Genomic DNA, 17,341 nt, shown 5'->3' on the forward strand with positions numbered 1-17,341 from the left:
GACTGCTAAACTACGGACAGTTCAATTATAGGTTAAGTTTTCTGGATTCGTGGTTTAAGTTGTTAATTTACGTAAGAGAGTTGTAATTTGGTCATCATATTGACTTTGAGGAAAGCGTCAGATTAGCTGGTTAGCACAACTCGGCTAACTATAAATTCACACATTTTACTGTTTTCAAAGAGAAAATACTAAAAAAAACCCCAGCTCAGTCATAGCTATTAAACACGCAGATATAAGCTATGTGCTAGCAGGTATATTATGTTAGAAAACAGGAGTGCTGCAGTATATTTTTTTATCACATTAGCTTAGCTGGTCGTTACCCGCAGCGAAATGAAGGGGAGTTGATTTTCGGCCAGCCATGTCCTTCGCGTTTACGTTCACCGAGTCGACCAGTCTCTTTACTCTGGAGACGTCTCCGTTACGGCAGGCCTCGAACAACTCTCTGAAGGCCCCACCGACCCCGCTGCTACCGTCGGTGGGACTCGTGGCTGCAGAACCGGGGCTTGAGACGCTGCTGCTGCTACCGCCGCCGCCAGACGTTGTCGTGGTGGAGCTCGCACTGCTCGCTAGGACCGGGGCTGGCAGGTCCGGGGAGGCCGGAGCCATGTCGATGCCTCCGCTGCATTCCCTCTCAATCTCCGGTGGTCCGACAGCGGAGGTCAGCAGAGACATCGGCGGAGAGGCCGGAGGAGCTCCCGAAAAAGAGCTGTTTCTCGGCGGAGACTGTAAAGTACTTTGTTGCTGCTGTTGTTGTTGTTGCTGCTGCTGCTGCGAGGAGCGACGAGACACCGCCATTACCGCAGCAGCTCATAGGCAACAATAAAAGCTGGTCCTCCTTTCCGGTGAAAGTGGTGGCGTTTCCTGTCAGCTGTTTGCTCTCTGGTGGAGGCTGGCTGGCTGTGGAGAAACACTCTACTTTGCTCAATGTAGGCACACTAAGAGATACCATGGATCACATAATAACAAAATCACCCCATAATATTATCACACATACAATTGCCTGTACATGTTTTTTTTTGTTGGGTCTTCTGGTCGTTTCATGCAGCCTTTTATCATGCTGTCATATTTCTCAGAAAGTCAAGACCCAGAGCAGCTTAACTTTTTATCCATCACCTTTTAGACAATAATTGGCCACATTTGCATTACTTTAGCCTTTCCTATCGTCTTAGAAACAACAAAACGGCAATAAAATCACACAATCGGTGTTTTGTGCGACTGCGTGATGACAAAAAAATGTAAGAACATCATAAAGTAAGGATAGAGATCTAGTAGCAAGTTATACTTTATTAGATATTTGTCATTATCGGTGATTTAGTTTGGCTATAGTCTGTGCTCTTAGTGAAATGAGCAGTTAATGCCTGCCTGTCTTTTCACCATACATTACCAATGATTAAATGGCAGCACCAATAATAAAAAATGTATATCAGATGATGTTACATAACAGACTCCACCAGGGCGGTTAATGAAAAGCTGATGACATCACCGGTGATGTCACCAATGACGTGGCTGCGTGGGCGAAAATAAACAAAAGGAAATCGTAAAATAAACACATGGACCTCCAGTCCCTTAACTACAGGTGGAGTTCAGAGAAAGTTTGACAGCAGCTCCTCTCATAAGTAGCAGGCAGTTTAATGAGCCAAGAGTTCAGGAGTAAACTGCTCTTCCCATATGATTAAAAGTATACATTTTGTATTTTTGCTCAGGGTGTGTTCCTCCTGGTTTGGAATATATTTTACTATTAGGTGAAATGTTATAAAATAGTATACAATATTTTGTGCTTAAACTTTGTGGCAGCCATTTGGGGAAGGCCCTTTCCTGTTTCAGCACAATATATTCTTGCACAAAAAGAAAAAGAAAAAGAAAGTTTCCCCCAGTTCAGTACAGAAGAATGTGACTGGCCTGCACAGAGCTTAGACCTCGACCCCATCAACCCCCCTTGGGATGAACTTTTCTTATTTTAGGAGTTGTCTCAGTTTCTCCCAGCAGCTTTGAGGTCTTAACAGGAAACTTTCTTTTTCTGCCCTTTCATAGGAAATACAACCCCTGGTCTAATAAGGTCATGATGAGATATGAAAATAAACAATGAAAGGACCCCTTTTCAGTTCTCACAACTAGAATACACTTTTCACAGATCAACTCTCTTTATAGTCTACTTGTAAATCTAGTCCAAGTTTGATAAGAGTATAGTGTTTTTTAAACTAGAACTGATCTGATGTCTGAATGGAGAATTAGTAGAAATTTCCATCTGCTCTCATAAGTAGGCTTCACAAATATAAGTTGACATAATTGACTAGATGAGTTTACAATGATTCACGTAAAATAAGAAATTCAATGGAAAAGTTGTATAGTCTGGATCTTTCAAGATTCTTGTTGCTGAATGCCTTTTAAGACCAATTTCAACATAAACTGGTACTGTAACACCATCTGGTGTTTGAAATCCTCACTTGGCTGCTCATAGTGGCCACATTGACAGTGAGGAAGAGCCAGGTGTAAATGATAAAATGTCTAAAATGATGTCAAATACTACACTAGTCAAAGTACTACATATATCCAGTAAAACAATCCATCCACCTGCCTTTTAATCCAGATGTGCAGTCAGTTGCTTTTCCAGAATGGCCTGTGCACCTTGCTGATCATGTATTACTACTTGCAGTTTCAAGTTCACCTGCCAACCTCCACTCCCTTCCAGGACCACGTTTCACTTAACTCGTGCTTGGAATTGCTGCAAAATAAATATAATTAACCTTTAAATTGACATTTGTTCAATGCCAACTTTAAAACTTTTCTTTTTTTAAAAGTGCTCTCTAATTTTATAACTATAAAATTAACTAGATGAACTCATCTCCCCAAGATAGGTTGACTAAAAATAGCATTGACTACCCTTTGAATTTCACTCTTCACCTTACAGTCACTGTCAAAATGACTGCTGTCACTAATGAACAGCATCTGCTCCTGTAAAGAATAGAAGTTTGTCCTCTGTTCAGTAGCCTTCTATATCACACACCTTTTCCACAAACATATCATTAATACTGCATTTGTGCTCTATTACAAAACACACACCAAAGTGGAAATATCCGTAACATATTATTTCTAACATATCTTGAGACTTGGGTATGCATGTCCTATGAAAATCATGTCCTCAATTTGAACATAATGAAGAAAATGAGAGACTGATGTTTTATTGAAGTTTTACCATTTGTACAAGCTTTATTGCAGACCAAATCTGGCCCTCCAGAAAATATATTTGGCCCCCAGACAAAACCTGAATTTTGACTTCAATAATTTGCGTAAAAATGTTTACATAATTTTCCACAAATCTACAGTAGGCAACAAAAGAAAAGAAAAAAAAAGAAAAAAAGACTGTAAACCCCAGTCATGTCATATCTGTACTGTCCATTTAGGAGAGACTTTGAAACTGTGTTTGCACCATGCTTTTTGAACTGTGCATGCTGCTGAAATTACTAATAAACCAATTTCTCAAATAAATCAACAGAAATTGAATTTTAATGTGTGAACTCCAATAGTTTTAATTCTGAAACTTTAACCTGTTCAACCATAACAGATTTATTTTTCACGCACAGTTTGCAGTTGAACAGAAATGGGGTTTTGACAGCAGTACTCTCAGTCGACCGTGAATGAAAAAGGGCGCTATGTGAGTAGTTTTAAAGTGCAACACAGAATGTATGTGTTCCAGTCATTTTTGGCCAAATGTGTATTAAAATTAACTGTGGGCCATCACTTAACAGGAAAATTATATCTGCTCACAGATACAACCTTAAACAGTTATAAATAAAGAAGATGAAAGCATTTGTTTTGCTTAATGACCCCGCAAACAAAAAAAAACCAACTGCTGACCCCTGCTCTTCTGTATTATACCACTGTATATCAGTGTACCACAAACAGTGAACAATAAACATGAATAAGAATGAAGGCTTTGCTGTAAACTGCCAGTTAATGGACCACCTAATACAAAATCCTGAACAAACTGGCCCATGGTTGAGTCTACTTGCTGATTTTCATCACAGCTGGACTTCTGCTGGTTTCAGCAGTTTGCTTGGGGTAGTTACTGATGCAGCTCAAAGGAAGAAGAGCTTGTCCGATAGCTGGATGGCTGGTTCTGAGTGCAGGTACTGGCCTGACAGGAAAGCCAGTTTGTGTGCATACTTGCATGGTGCTGGAACTCGAATGGTGCCTGGCCAGTTCCAGTACAAATGGCACATCTTGAAAGTCAGCCTGGTGCGAGGTAAAGTCAACAATGTTAAATTTGTTTTTAACGTCATGCTGCAACACTTCACAAATGCCCAGCAGTAAATAAAGGTAAGAGATATTTCACTCTAAAACTAATGAAGTTCAAATCCAACAGCTCTGAACTAATCCCTATACAGGTTCAGTTTATAATTTTGAAGTGTTCATATTTGTTCTTTGAATTAAATATACAGGATTTTTTTCTTTTCTGTATACTAAGAAAAGTATCCCATTGTTGTTTTTTTGGAAATACCTGCAGAGACATCACTAGCTTCCTCACTGATTAGTTTCATGTCCAGTTAATTTACTGATTACTAGTCTATTTATTGACTGACTAGTCAATAAGAGGAATTGTGTAACCATCTTTTTAACGTTGTTAATTTTAAACCAAGAATCTAAAAATCAAATGACACTGGATTGGATTGAGTTGGAAACAGTGTCATCACCACTACCACATTTGATCCTAAAATAAAGTCTACACTTCATATTCACCATCCTGATATCTGACTACTTTTTTTGCAAACAGCTATGCTACAGTTACATCACTGAATACCTGACATGGCCAAAACCAGCAAAAAAACTTTGTTGTGAAAAAATGTTGAAGTTTAAATTTCTTCATATAAACAATCACGTTGTACAAAATTAAAGCATTTACAGTATTTTTGAATGCAGAAATGTATGTTTATAATACAGACTAACTGTTTTGGTCTAAGATATTGTTTAAATTAATTGGTCTTTTTGTGTGTTACTGTTGACTTTCAAAAATTGCCCAAGTGAAAAATATTTAGCAGCAGTTTTAAATGGTTTCTCAAGCATGTTTGAAACATTTACCAGCACTAGTCAGAATGATACTTGGTGGGAGAGAGTATGAGTTATTATTACTGTACCTTTGCAAATGGTCTGGTGTAAGGTTTGCTGTGTTGTACAAAGAGATATAATGGGTGGGAAGCCCACAGCCCTGGCGAATGTGATGTGCCATCAGGTAGAAATCCACCCTGAATGAAAGAAAACAACAAAGAAAGCTTTAGTGTTAAAAGCCTCCAGGAGACTGTGTAAGCTGCTGTATTGATTAAAAGCCACCAGGAGACTGTGTAGGCTGCTGTATTGATGAAAACAGAAGTGCATCTGTGCTGTTTGACATGCATGAGACCAGAGTGAAACGCCTCCAGTGTAGACCAGCTTTCAGGTCTACAGTGGGATTGCTATATCACAAACTACATGAACTGCCAAAGATTACACAGATAGCTTTTCACTTCTCTACCTGTAGTTTCTAATTAGCGGGTGATTTGACAGTAGTTAAGCACTGTGTCTCCAATCACATACTTCTGTTAGTACACCTGTGTGCAGTATACTGTGTGTACACTATGCACTTACTTGTGCAGTGCGCAAATTTCGACAGGGTAATGTGTTGTCCAAATCATTACAGACTGCAAAATTAACAACTGTTTATATGTAAGAAACAACTGCTTATATGTGACAACAGTATGGTGGTGCTTAGTGCAAAAAAACCATGTATGCATTTGTATAATGTGGAGATGTTCACCGTAGTAACAATACCTCAGCCATGTCTAGTTTGAAAAGTGGTCCTTCTCCTTTCACCACATAGCCAAGATGGTTACCATTGAGGGTAAGAAGTGTCCGTAGCTCCACTTTCAACTTTAACATTTTGAGTGCCCCATCAATGTATTCAGTGCACTGCATTTTCCCCATACATACACTCAGTGTGAATGCACTTATGCACTCAAAATATTACGTGTTCGTAAAGAAGTATGCAATATGAGACACAGCACAGCTTCTCTAATCCTGCTACAACCATCTACTAACATACATTCTGTGGATTTTCTGTTGCTTTCAAACCACAAGCAAAGTGCACCTGAGTCACACCAGCCAAACAGACAGTACTTAAACACACCAAACCAAACAACTTTGTTTAACCGTACCAAATACGTTGGGTGTAAGAGGACTGTAACTAAGACCTTGTTTTCTACCGGTTTAGAAAGAGGTTTTTATGAGAAATCATTCACTTGGATAAACTAAGACTGACCAGTCTTTCTGAGTGAGTGTGTGATCCAGAACAGTTCCAGGTGGAGGTGTCCCGAAGTTGTTTGAAGCACAGGAATAGAGGGTGGTGCTGATGCGCTTTTGGACAACAATGAAGACCAGCTTGGGCTCGTAGCTGGGGAACGTCTCAAAGCATTTGATCAGCTGTGGGATCTCGTACTGCTCAACCATCTTCAGCTGACCATCTGACACGCCATCCCGATACACCACAATCTTTTCTGGCAAGCCGTGGTTCACCTATACAGAATATGCATTATATAAGGCATGAGGAATTCATTAATCTGTGTGTTTTATATGTACATGTGTAGACGTCAAAACCAATCAATTTAAGTAGATTCTGAGGATCTGCAAAACAGTACTCTTGGTCAATTATGTTGATGTTAAATTTACAGTTCTTACTCTATTTAAGATAGTTTTGGACAATGATGCCTGTTTATGCATCTTAAACTGGAACTTGCACTCTTGCCTAAATCAAAGAAATTTTAATCTCAACAAGACTTACCTGGATGAAATGAAATGCATTATACGCCACATTTTTCTTTATGCAGATAAAATGTAGATATCCCATCATCAAAAAGTTTTGTTTTTAGGGCCACATACCCATTTAGTTATGAAGTTCCCTTCTTCTGTGCATGTTTTATTAGCACTAAATTATTGAATGGAACAGAAAAGAAAAGGAAGAGAAGTTTCCAGTCATCTGTGGCCTGAAGGGATAGCTGGTACTGAGGAGGAGGAGGAGGAGGAGGAGGAGGGTAAACTACAAGACAATGTAATAGATGCTCACAGTACTCACTTCATAGTACTTCTGCAGTGCAGCCAGCAAGCATACTCTGAAGCCATTGATCAACTCCTCAGTGGGTGTTTGGAAAGTTACTCTGGAATACCAGCGAGTCAGTGAGCTAGAGAGGAAAGTCCAACATGAGAGGCAATTTTTCAAAAACTTTTTACCAATGAGAAAAGAGAAACTTTAAAAATAATCTGCTTTCTGTATATTCTAAAACAAATATTTTTGGCAGCATTATGCAGAGTGATGTTTTACAATTGTAAAGTTGTATTAATGGATTGTTTGGAGATACATTTTTAAAAACCTGCCAGTCTCATCATTCAGAAGTCAGTCAAAGCTCTGCATGAGGCAATGATATCAAAGTTGTCCAGGTAAGTATCAACTGGAATGAACACTGACATTGTGCTTTGTGCTTCACATGAATTTAGGAACTCATTCTGACTACCTGTTGACAAAATATGAAATCCTGCAGTGACTGAGTTAGTGCCAAAACAGGAAATAAAGTTTACCTGTTCACACTGGCCACAAAGCCCATGACAGACTGATGTGACTTGCTGGTGTCATGATGGACGTCAACTCCAACCACCATCAAGTGTTTCTGTTCAAGTAAAATAGAGGTCTTATTATTATTTCTCTGTTGCCTGCGATCATGTTATGACATTATTATATTTCCCTTCCAATATGACACCATTTTAAATATGTGGCATGTAGGCATGTTTACTCAACAGTACCTTACTGTAAAATAGCACATATGGACCAGTTATACTAACCAGGGGCACACTGACAGTCCACAGCTCTCCTCCTAACTTGCTGTTTATCTGCAGGAGAATCTTTTGGGCGACGCTCTTCAACTTCTGTTGCTGGGAAATCGTCCGGACGTTGATGGCCTAATGACAAATAAGTGAAGTCAAAAATTCTCTAAGAACTGAATGCTAGTACGGGAGGAGGCTGGGGAGCTGGAGGGAGGCAATTTCTGAAGCAGGCAGGCAAGAACTCAGTGTTGTTGTAGGCAGACTGAATGAGTGGCAAATGCTTATATATAGACTGCCTATTGAAAGAAGTAGGGGGTTGGGGTTAGGACAGACATGATTGGAGGGTTTATGGAAAGTGTGACTATAAACTGATTTCCATGGCTGCCTTAACCATTGCAAGGTCTCACAAATGTAAACCTCAGAGTGTTGCTGCAGGAAGTGTCAGTGGGTCACTAAAGTCAGTAAGATGTATACTCTGAGAATCATGGGTGTTAACAGATTTGTACTGTACACCTTTTTCCTCCATCTCTACAACACCCACGTACAAACACCTAGCCAAACATTTCAAACCTGGGAGGGAATGGGGCTTTTCACACAGCAGAGCTTCTTGATGGCACTATAGAGATCATCTCTGTTGCCAACCATGATGCACACCACGAGCTGCATGTTGGGCTGTAAATGGATAAATGGAAAAAATAACTGTTCACAACATGGACTTAAATGAATTGTGGGCTTGATTAACTTTTTTTTTTCTTATGTTGCACTGAAAAATAGCCATCTCAACATAAATGCAATTTTGAAAGAAACAGACATTGGGAGGTTTTCCATCCAATTAGCTGAACATCCACTAATGACAAAAGAAAAATGTAGTGTGCATCATTCAGATACGGTACATTTTGCATTGTTTTTTATGGAGCTGGAAAACCCCCTGAATTATAAATAACAAGCAGCTACAAGTAATATCAGTATTTAGTTACTGAGCTAAAACATGCAAAAACATTCAGTGTCCTGCAGCACAGCATTTGTATGAAATTTTTCGGCACAAGAAGTTAATCCTTCTCGCTTATCATACACAAACAACATGAGTTACAAATTGGGAGGCGATGTTACAAATCTAATTTCATGTCATACCTCACTAGTGAGCTGGGAATGGATGCTCTTGACGTATGTCTCTGTGCGATCATCCCTCAGCTCTACACGAATGGGTCGCTCCAGTCTTACCCCTATAGGCCCGGCCACCTTGTTAAAGGTGGAAACCAGCTCTTGAGCCTGCTCTGCACAGCGGCGTGGGTAGAAGATGGCCCAGATGTTCAATGGGATCTAAGAGTAACATGGGTCAGTCAGTGAAGAAATTAAGTTAACAGTTTGGACGCACCCTCCCTCAACTTTGTCCAAGAGTGATTAAGCAACTCTGGCCGCTGTCATTGTAGCCAGAATTTAGAATTAAGCCTACAAAGATTACTCAATACATCAACTGGACATCATTTCTACCAAATTTCAACTTTCCTATTAAGTCACTATCTATGTTGTTGCAGTTAAATGATAGTTAATCAAAAATCTCTCTCTCAACACTCACAGAGCTGATTGAAGCATCCCTGACAATCTCTCTGGACCAGGATAGATCAGCACCGGTGCCAAAGGATGAAGACTGGAGACAAATGGTTTCAAGGGGCAGAGTTCTACCTTTAATCTGTAACAGAGGAAAGCAATACACAATATACTGTTGAAATATAAATAAGTAGAAGAGGATTAGGGAAGGATATGAAGAAATACTGTCAGACTACTAAATTGAAAATGTCAATCGAAGACATGAGGCAGAGGATCCACTTATTACTTTATATTTCGAAACATTTGAACTAAACTGAAACTCTTTATTCACAGGCATGACTAAAAACTGAGTTTTGCAAACAATAATTTGAGTAGCTCTGAGCAAAAAAACTTAATATGAGCATAAGGGCCTCACCACCAGGATGTCTGAGCCAATCTCCAGTCCCCATCGGCTGAGTTCCTTCAGACTTTCAGGGTTGGTGGCGATGTTCTTCAGGAGCTGCTTTATTGAGTAGGTGTGCTGCTCACCACTCACATTGATGTGCATGGTCAGGTCCTACAATATATGACAAAAACCGTAGCTGACATTTTTCAGTTGTTTTACACATTTTATTTTTAGCCATCATGTACACTGGTCACTTTTTGTATTTTAGGAATGGTTTAGATCAGGCTTATGGTAGCCACTAGGGCGGCTGACCATTAATCAGCCTGATAACTGGCATTTTGAGATAACTGGAATCAGCACTGGCAGATGCTTGTTCTCACAAGCATGCAATGATGATCACAACTGTGAATTCTCATGGTAGATAAAAAGGTCTAAATTTGACTGCTATAACCTCTAATGTACACCCCTCTTTGTTAATGGCCACCACCTCGGCTCTTCCTGGACAATAAATCAATGCTGTCCAGAGTGGTTAGCCCAGCGAGCTGTATAGCGGAATGTGAGCATCTTGTGCCACTTTTCAGTGAAGATGAGGGCACATCAGTTTGTCATTTCTCTGTGGGAGGTCAGAAGCAGTCTTGGGTAGTCCTGGTTATTGACTTTGTCAAGAAAGATTGATGGGAGAGTTGGTCAACTGGGGTAGACCTTTAGCCTAGCTTGGATGCCCACTTGGATGCTGTCCGTCTGCTTCCTCACGCACAGCTTTTGGTGTTCTAATGGTCAGTCCTAATGGAGTGATGCCAAGATCTTGCGGCCATGGCAGCACAGGTTCTCCAACATATCAAGTAGCCTCCTACGTCTCCATTGTATCACACTGTATATGTGCAAGCTTATTTGACTACTGTATAAGACAGGTGTGATTCGGACTTTTACTTTTTTTAAAAAAAACGCAGTAATGATAGTAATCAGCTTAATCCTGTGGTAGGCATCACATGACTGTGGTACTGGGGGAATACGGTTATCGTCACAGCCTCACTGTCGGTACCACATCAGGGCCAGAGAAACATATTTATCTCTATCACATTAATTAACAATACAATAATGGATCATCTTTACTCACATTCAGTAATCACTGGTATATTTCAAATAGAATAATCATAGCAATTTCAACTGGCATTACATTGACATCCACCTATGGTAATAATGACAAACTGCTGGCATGTCACATCTGACAATGTAAAAAGCCATTTTGGTTATTTCTGACTACCAAGCTGAATGACAGTATTGAAATCTCAGGCTCTGCAGATGTCAAGCTCAACAGCTTCTTAGACTGATGAAATGAGGCAGCTTCTGAAGTAACAGACTTAAAACAATATGATACGCTTACACTGGGATATTCATGCCACTAATTATCAGTCTTTTACACTCTACTATTACTTAGCTTGATGTACAAGTATGTTAGAAATGGAAGTATGACACAGCAAACGCTCAACAATCTGTTGGCCTTTCTGAGCTGCAAAACGCAACAGTTTAATCTGCTGGTTGTTTTAGAGATTAACAGTCACTGAATAAAACTATTTAACTTAATTTCAATTTTACCTTCATTGCTCTGAAGTCTTTCCTCATCTTCTCCGGGATTCCAGTCATGAAGGAAAGTTCTGGTACTAAAAGGATCTCTCCTGTGATGACTTGCTGCAATTAATCCAAACAAAACTATAGGATTACCCACACAATTACATGGTTACTGCTCAAGTTTGAATATTACACATTATTTCCATGATGTATTATGCTGCTTTCTGATGGACTAAAATTATTCTTACTTAGTATTACTGATGCCTGGATAATTCAAGTGCCACTCACAGGTGAAAATATGGGACAGATTGATATAATTAATCTAATTCAGTGTTTTTTTAAAGTTCATGTTCTCAATCCCAACATTAAAAATGATAGGATTCAATACTTATTGTTGCCACAAGAGGGCATTTTGATGCAAGAAATGAGTTGATTTCTGCTGAGTGGTCTACTTTCCAGGGCTCAATTTGATCATGTATTTCAAAACACCTGAGTGTGTAGCTTGAGCATTTATGTTTAAATAACTGATGAGTAAAAAGAGGTTTTTACCTTTCCTCCTTGATTTGACCTCTCCTTTGGCCGATGCATTAGCAGAGGTTGGTCCATCTCTTTGATTGTAATCCCGTAGTTCTTGCTGTTGCAATGTGGATGCCCATTTAATGACAGTAATTAATAAAGCTTCAACTACAATAAATAAATAAAACTAATGGACCTCCCTGCTGTTCAAAATAAATAAACCACTACCATTTCAATGCCCATACACAGAAAACATACTATTCTTTTAATGTGCACTTTCTTGTTCAGTTTTGATGGTCTCTGACAAAGCACTCTCACCTGTAGTAGTCCACAAATGTGGTTTTTGTGCCATCCATCAAAGTGAAGGTGTCTTTGGGTGACTTGTTCCATTCAATGGCATCAATGCGGTAGGTGCGGTTGTTGTAGCGGGTGATGACGATGCTGCCGATGAGCTCTTTGGTGCATTCATCTTGGAAGTTCTCTTTGCTCTGCTGGTACAGCGTATTCCTGGTACAAAGCGGTGAACCAAAGGTCATCCTCCTTTTTCTCTTGAAGCAGAAATGCTTTCCCCCCCTCTAGTTTTGCTATTTGAGTTCTGGGTAAGATTATTCTCTTTATAAAATCATCTATAGATGCACTAAGCATTGTTGCATTTCTCACTGCCCTTCAACCAACCTCTCACTTCAACCATATTTCCCAAAGGAGGACTATAAACACAGTTCTGTCTTAGAGGACAGGTGCACTAAGGAAGTCCAATATCTTGTAGTGTGATATTTAAATATGTATGACTGTATCACAGAATATGTCATTTATATGGCGCTGTTTGGCTTGGTCATAGTGCATTCAATGTTTAAACTTGTATGAACATGTAAGAGCACCAATACAGGAGAAATAGAAGTTTATCTGTCAACTTGCTAATGCTGCTGCTGCTGCTGATCTGTTGTGTGAACTTACATGACATCGAGCACAGAGTCATTCCGCAACACTTTGTGCGACACATCCACACACAGGTACAGGCCTCCATCTGTGCGTTTGATACAGGTTGAATAGCCTGGCCACACCTGCAGCCTACACAGACAGACAGGATAATGAGCGGACTCAATCTGGTATATTAGCTGGAGACTGCCCCCAGACATGAAATTGCAATTGAGCATTTACCGCTGTTTTCCAAGAATGACTGCGCTTTCTGGATCGTAATGATTGCGCCCGACAAGCTTCAGTCCGATGATTTTCATGACCCTTGAGAAACAAAGACAACTCTGAGTCATGTCCTGTCATTTGATAATCCTAATACTAACAGATGATAGCAACAGCATGCTTAAAATAAATGGCTACATTTCCTTATTAAAAAAAGGACTTTTATGAATCAGAGGAAAACACTAATTAAATTAGATGAAGCTTTATCAAAATGTCCAAAAAGTCCTCCAACAACAAAAATATCCATAATTGTATTAAAGTCACAATGACAACATGTTTCTTAACCTTTGACTGCAGTTATGCTTTATATCAACAGAGTACGTTTTTTTTAACAGCATTTATCTGTGACACGTTGCAATTTGATCCTTCGTGTACAACCCAAAACTAAAGTGATCAATCCCAGAGCAGCTTTTTTCTCAAGTACCTCCTCAGCACCACATTGTAGAATGGGATACACAGATCAGAGTTGGGTGGCAAAATCTTCGTCATCTGGATTTTGACTTGTATTTCCTCATTATCAGTCCGTCTCAAACTCTTGAGAACGACCACCTGCATGTGAATCAAAAACATTTTTGCAAACAAATCAAACTATATATTTGGCACTGTGCAACTCAAAACAATGAAAAATACACTGAAACTGGCAAAAAAAATGTTTGTAGTTTTAGAGGGATGTAGGAAATCAGACATCTAGGTACATAACTATCTAAAATCATCTAATACTCTCATGAAAAGGAACTTAAGATGTTACATGAGGTGGGTGCTTTGTAAGACCTACGTCATTCAGCTTTACAGGCAGGTAGAGTATTGAGCCATCGAAAGCCACGACTTCCCCTGTGGTCGGGCGATGTTCTTTCATCATGCCAAAACGCATTGACATTGATTCAACATTTGGGCTAAAAGAGAGGATGACATGTGTAAGTACTTTGAGTCCCAATTACCAGTATCAACTGAAAATACTGGCTGCTCGGCTTTGATTGTGAAAAAGTGTTTGTTGCTTTAATGCAAGAAGTTTTTGGTTATAACTGTTCATTTTTTGGTCCGTGTTGATTCATCAACATTACAAAAACAATTAATTGCACAGGAAAACACATTGTTATTTCTGCCAGTATTTTTTGTTGAATGGCTGCTGAAGAGAGGCAACTGAGGTGAATGAAGTGATACTTACATGAATGTTACATGGTACTGATAAACAGCCTCATTCTTGCAGCGAATTGGGATGTGGTTTGAGCCAATAGTTATAGGAGCTCCTTTTGTTCCGGCCTTATTAAGCGGCTCACTGACCGGAGTAGAATACACATGCACAAAAAGATTATTTTAGCACAACAGCATAAGACACACTAACAGCATCTTATCTCAAAAGATGAGTTGTGTATCTCTGTAAAGCATGAGTGAATAGGTGCCCTGACACAGCAAGCTGACCTCAAAGAATTGGCAATGATAAGGGCTGACTGATCAAACAGTGTTGCCTCACTTTTGTAAAACACTACACCTGAACACACCACAAAGACCAGCTGACAGCCAGCATATATGCTGTATGTTTTGTGCAGAAAGAAATAGATATAATATAATTAGTATTCATAATATTTATGCACTATGTCAATAACATACACTGATGATACAAATTGAGAATGTAACTTTTTGATTCAAATAAGTAAAAATAAGGTGGATAAAAATTGGAAGGACAAGCCTCAATAGGCAAGTTAAATTAGTGATTTGCTTTAATGAACATCAAAAGAACTCTGTCTCAACGACTGCCAACATGTTCAAATGGCATCCAACAAGGCTGAAATAGGTGCCAATACTGGCCAACACTAAACAGCTGACAGTTTGCTACACACAATGGTGAGTGGAGGTCAGCTTGGTGTGTCACAAGCCAACTAGGTAAATGGAAAGAAGAGAGTATACTTACTGAGCTGCCTCCATTTTCAGTTCTACCTTTGCTGGTGAACCAGAAGAGAGCTCCAGTATCTCTTGAGTGGTGGAAACAGGGAGTTCGGTTCCTACATATTTGCATTTTAAAATGTAATACCTTTTCTTGTTTATCACTTATTGAGTTACATATACTATTACCACTTTCATGCTAACTGAAAATTACAATTTTAAATAAAAAATAAAAAAACTATCCAGAAGAGTTTAACAGTCACAGCAACTAGACTTTGATTTAGCTGAAACAACCAGGTTTCACATTTTATTTTTTGCAACGTTTCAAGAGTTTTTAATTTTTTTTAGATTCTGTACCTGTGTAGGAAGCCTGCGAGTGCAGGGCTGCTTGTACGTCAGAGGTCTGAGAAATCGACTCGGTACTACCCAGGGGACAAGAAGGGAGTAAAGGGCGTCCTCGTCCAATGCCAAGCTGTGGCATTGCTGCTCTTCCAAGTCCCACCATCGTCTGAGGGGACAAACCTCTGCCATGGAAACTGTAACAAGTCAAAATCTGTGATGGTCAGTGTTTCATATCAGATTTGAATACTGATAACGGTTGCAATGATTCAGTATATATATTTATTTATTTAGTGTTTCTATTCCTTTATCTCATGACATAAATGACTCCATCAAGTGAAGGAGACATCTAAGAAACCTTATTAATGAACACACTGGATCTTATCACTCTCCTGCCACCTACCTGCTGCCTCTGCCCATCACCTCTTCAGGTTGACCAATGCTCTGTGGGCTACTGATGACACCTACTGGGACCCCTTGTTGCTTCACCTCTCCCATATTATCTCCAGCTGCTCCTCTTCCTGTGACAAAATTGACCTATTGTATTCTTATACATTCACACAGTGATGGTTATGGTTTGCATGTATGCTCACAGTGATATAAGTTAAACCTGCATTACAAGAAGATCTGTGAATGAAGATGATGTCTTTATGAATCCTACCATTTTCATTAGTACTTACTCACTCAATGTTCTTTCTCCCTCTGTCCTCTATTTCTTGCACAAGCATATACACACCCATATATATGCTGTCTGTTCATGCACATGAGTGCATGAACACTCCTGCCTTGTGGCACATGAGTTAGGTGGAACATGTAACAGAGTTAATGCAGTTATCCCCAAAGGCTTCTCCTTGATGTACTTATTTCACCTACCAAATGAATACATGTAACTGTCCTGTGAACCCCAATAGTGAATCCTTTCTGTGTGTCAAGTCCCTCTTACACCATGCAGTTTCTTTGTGGTGGGAGAGTGTGCCAAGGCTTTAACATGATATTATATATGGAAGATACTACATTATTAACATACTTAAGACTACCCTATAATTATATCCAAAAGCAATCAACATACAAAAGAAGCTGTCTATGATGATGCAACATCTGTAAAACACATTCTACAATGTCAACAGCTACCATTTTCAGATTGTCCACTTATAAATCAATAAATGGTGCCAGTCTTCATTCATTTTTTCTCAATAAAATCTGTGTCCTAAATACCCACCCACTGGTAGTGTCCCTCTTCCCCATGAGGTCACTGAGGGCTCAATGCCCATTCCTCTAAACATGGAGATTAGTGCTGTTCCTTGACCACTGGTGGGTATTTCAACCTGTAATCAGACAAGAGCTTTAGCAATATTTAGAAAACATGCAAATTGTATGGGTACAGACACATTTCTGGTTCCAAATACCTCTTTCGTTGGCAAAGTTGGCTTCTCTTCTCGCGTCATGGTTTCACATGGAGGTGTCTGTTCATATGGAGACTCCAGACTACGCAGGATTGTGCCTCTCGCCACTCCTACCTTTGGTTCAGCTGCTAGAAAAAGTCCTCTGGCTCGGCCGAGTCGTCCATCATCAGGCTGGACCAAAACTCCTCTGGCCCTTCCAACTACAGGTTCGGTAATGGGTAGAGTTACTCCAGGTCCTTGTGGGGTATCGCCAAGAGTGAAAAAACCTCTGGCTCGTCCTACACTAGGTCCTTCTGTAGAAAGCGGCAGGCCTCTACTACGTCCTACAGCTGGCTCCTCAGGCTGTAGTCCGCGTCCGCGTCCCAGCCAAGGAACGCCCGTCATGTCACCGCGGTCAGGTGGCTTGATTGGATCCATTCAGTCAACTTTTGATATTAACTGCAGAGAAAAAAAACACTACGGAATGTCAAAAGGTTGTCAGGTGGTTATAGCAAACAGTTTAGACAAACCCACACTCAATATAGAAGTGATTCCCCCATAAGAGGGTTGAAATCACATCTTCCTAGCCCAGTTCTCACTGAACTGATATCAGGTCAGCACTTCATCTAACAAACTGAACAGCTATAAAACAAGTACATCTAGCACTCAGTATATCCATGCA

At 39.8% G+C, this 17,341-nt stretch overlaps 2 protein-coding genes across 4 annotated transcripts in view; both read right to left on the bottom strand.

Annotated features, from left to right (window-relative positions):
- The window catches only part of LOC128365399 (poly [ADP-ribose] polymerase tankyrase-1), a 31,332-nt gene extending 30,537 nt beyond the window's left edge, over nucleotides 1-795 (bottom strand). For all 3 annotated transcript variants that reach the window (XM_053326113.1, XM_053326114.1, XM_053326112.1), the window contains exon 1: nucleotides 321-795. In XM_053326113.1, coding sequence (XP_053182088.1) covers nucleotides 321-795 — 475 coding nt within the window. The remainder of the gene's footprint in view (nucleotides 1-320) is intronic.
- Nucleotides 796-4,076: 3,281 nt separating this feature from the next.
- piwil2 (piwi-like RNA-mediated gene silencing 2) lies at nucleotides 4,077-17,097 on the bottom strand. Its single transcript, XM_053326115.1, has 23 exons — nucleotides 16,684-17,097; nucleotides 16,497-16,602; nucleotides 15,681-15,798; nucleotides 15,296-15,474; nucleotides 14,967-15,057; nucleotides 14,223-14,333; nucleotides 13,833-13,950; nucleotides 13,482-13,606; nucleotides 13,019-13,099; nucleotides 12,815-12,928; nucleotides 12,179-12,367; nucleotides 11,894-11,978; nucleotides 11,372-11,464; nucleotides 9,806-9,946; nucleotides 9,419-9,532; nucleotides 8,974-9,162; nucleotides 8,413-8,514; nucleotides 7,861-7,977; nucleotides 7,600-7,688; nucleotides 7,100-7,205; nucleotides 6,290-6,543; nucleotides 5,133-5,240; nucleotides 4,077-4,233 (listed from the first exon to the last, which is right to left on the bottom strand). The coding sequence occupies exons 1-23, from the start codon at nucleotides 17,095-17,097 to the stop codon at nucleotides 4,077-4,079; spliced, it is 3,201 nt and encodes a 1,066-aa protein (XP_053182090.1).
- Between the last annotated feature and the right edge of the window lie 244 nt (nucleotides 17,098-17,341).

This window comes from Scomber japonicus, chromosome 9 (assembly GCF_027409825.1).
Source record: "Scomber japonicus isolate fScoJap1 chromosome 9, fScoJap1.pri, whole genome shotgun sequence".
NCBI classification, from domain to species: domain Eukaryota; kingdom Metazoa; phylum Chordata; class Actinopteri; order Scombriformes; family Scombridae; genus Scomber; species Scomber japonicus.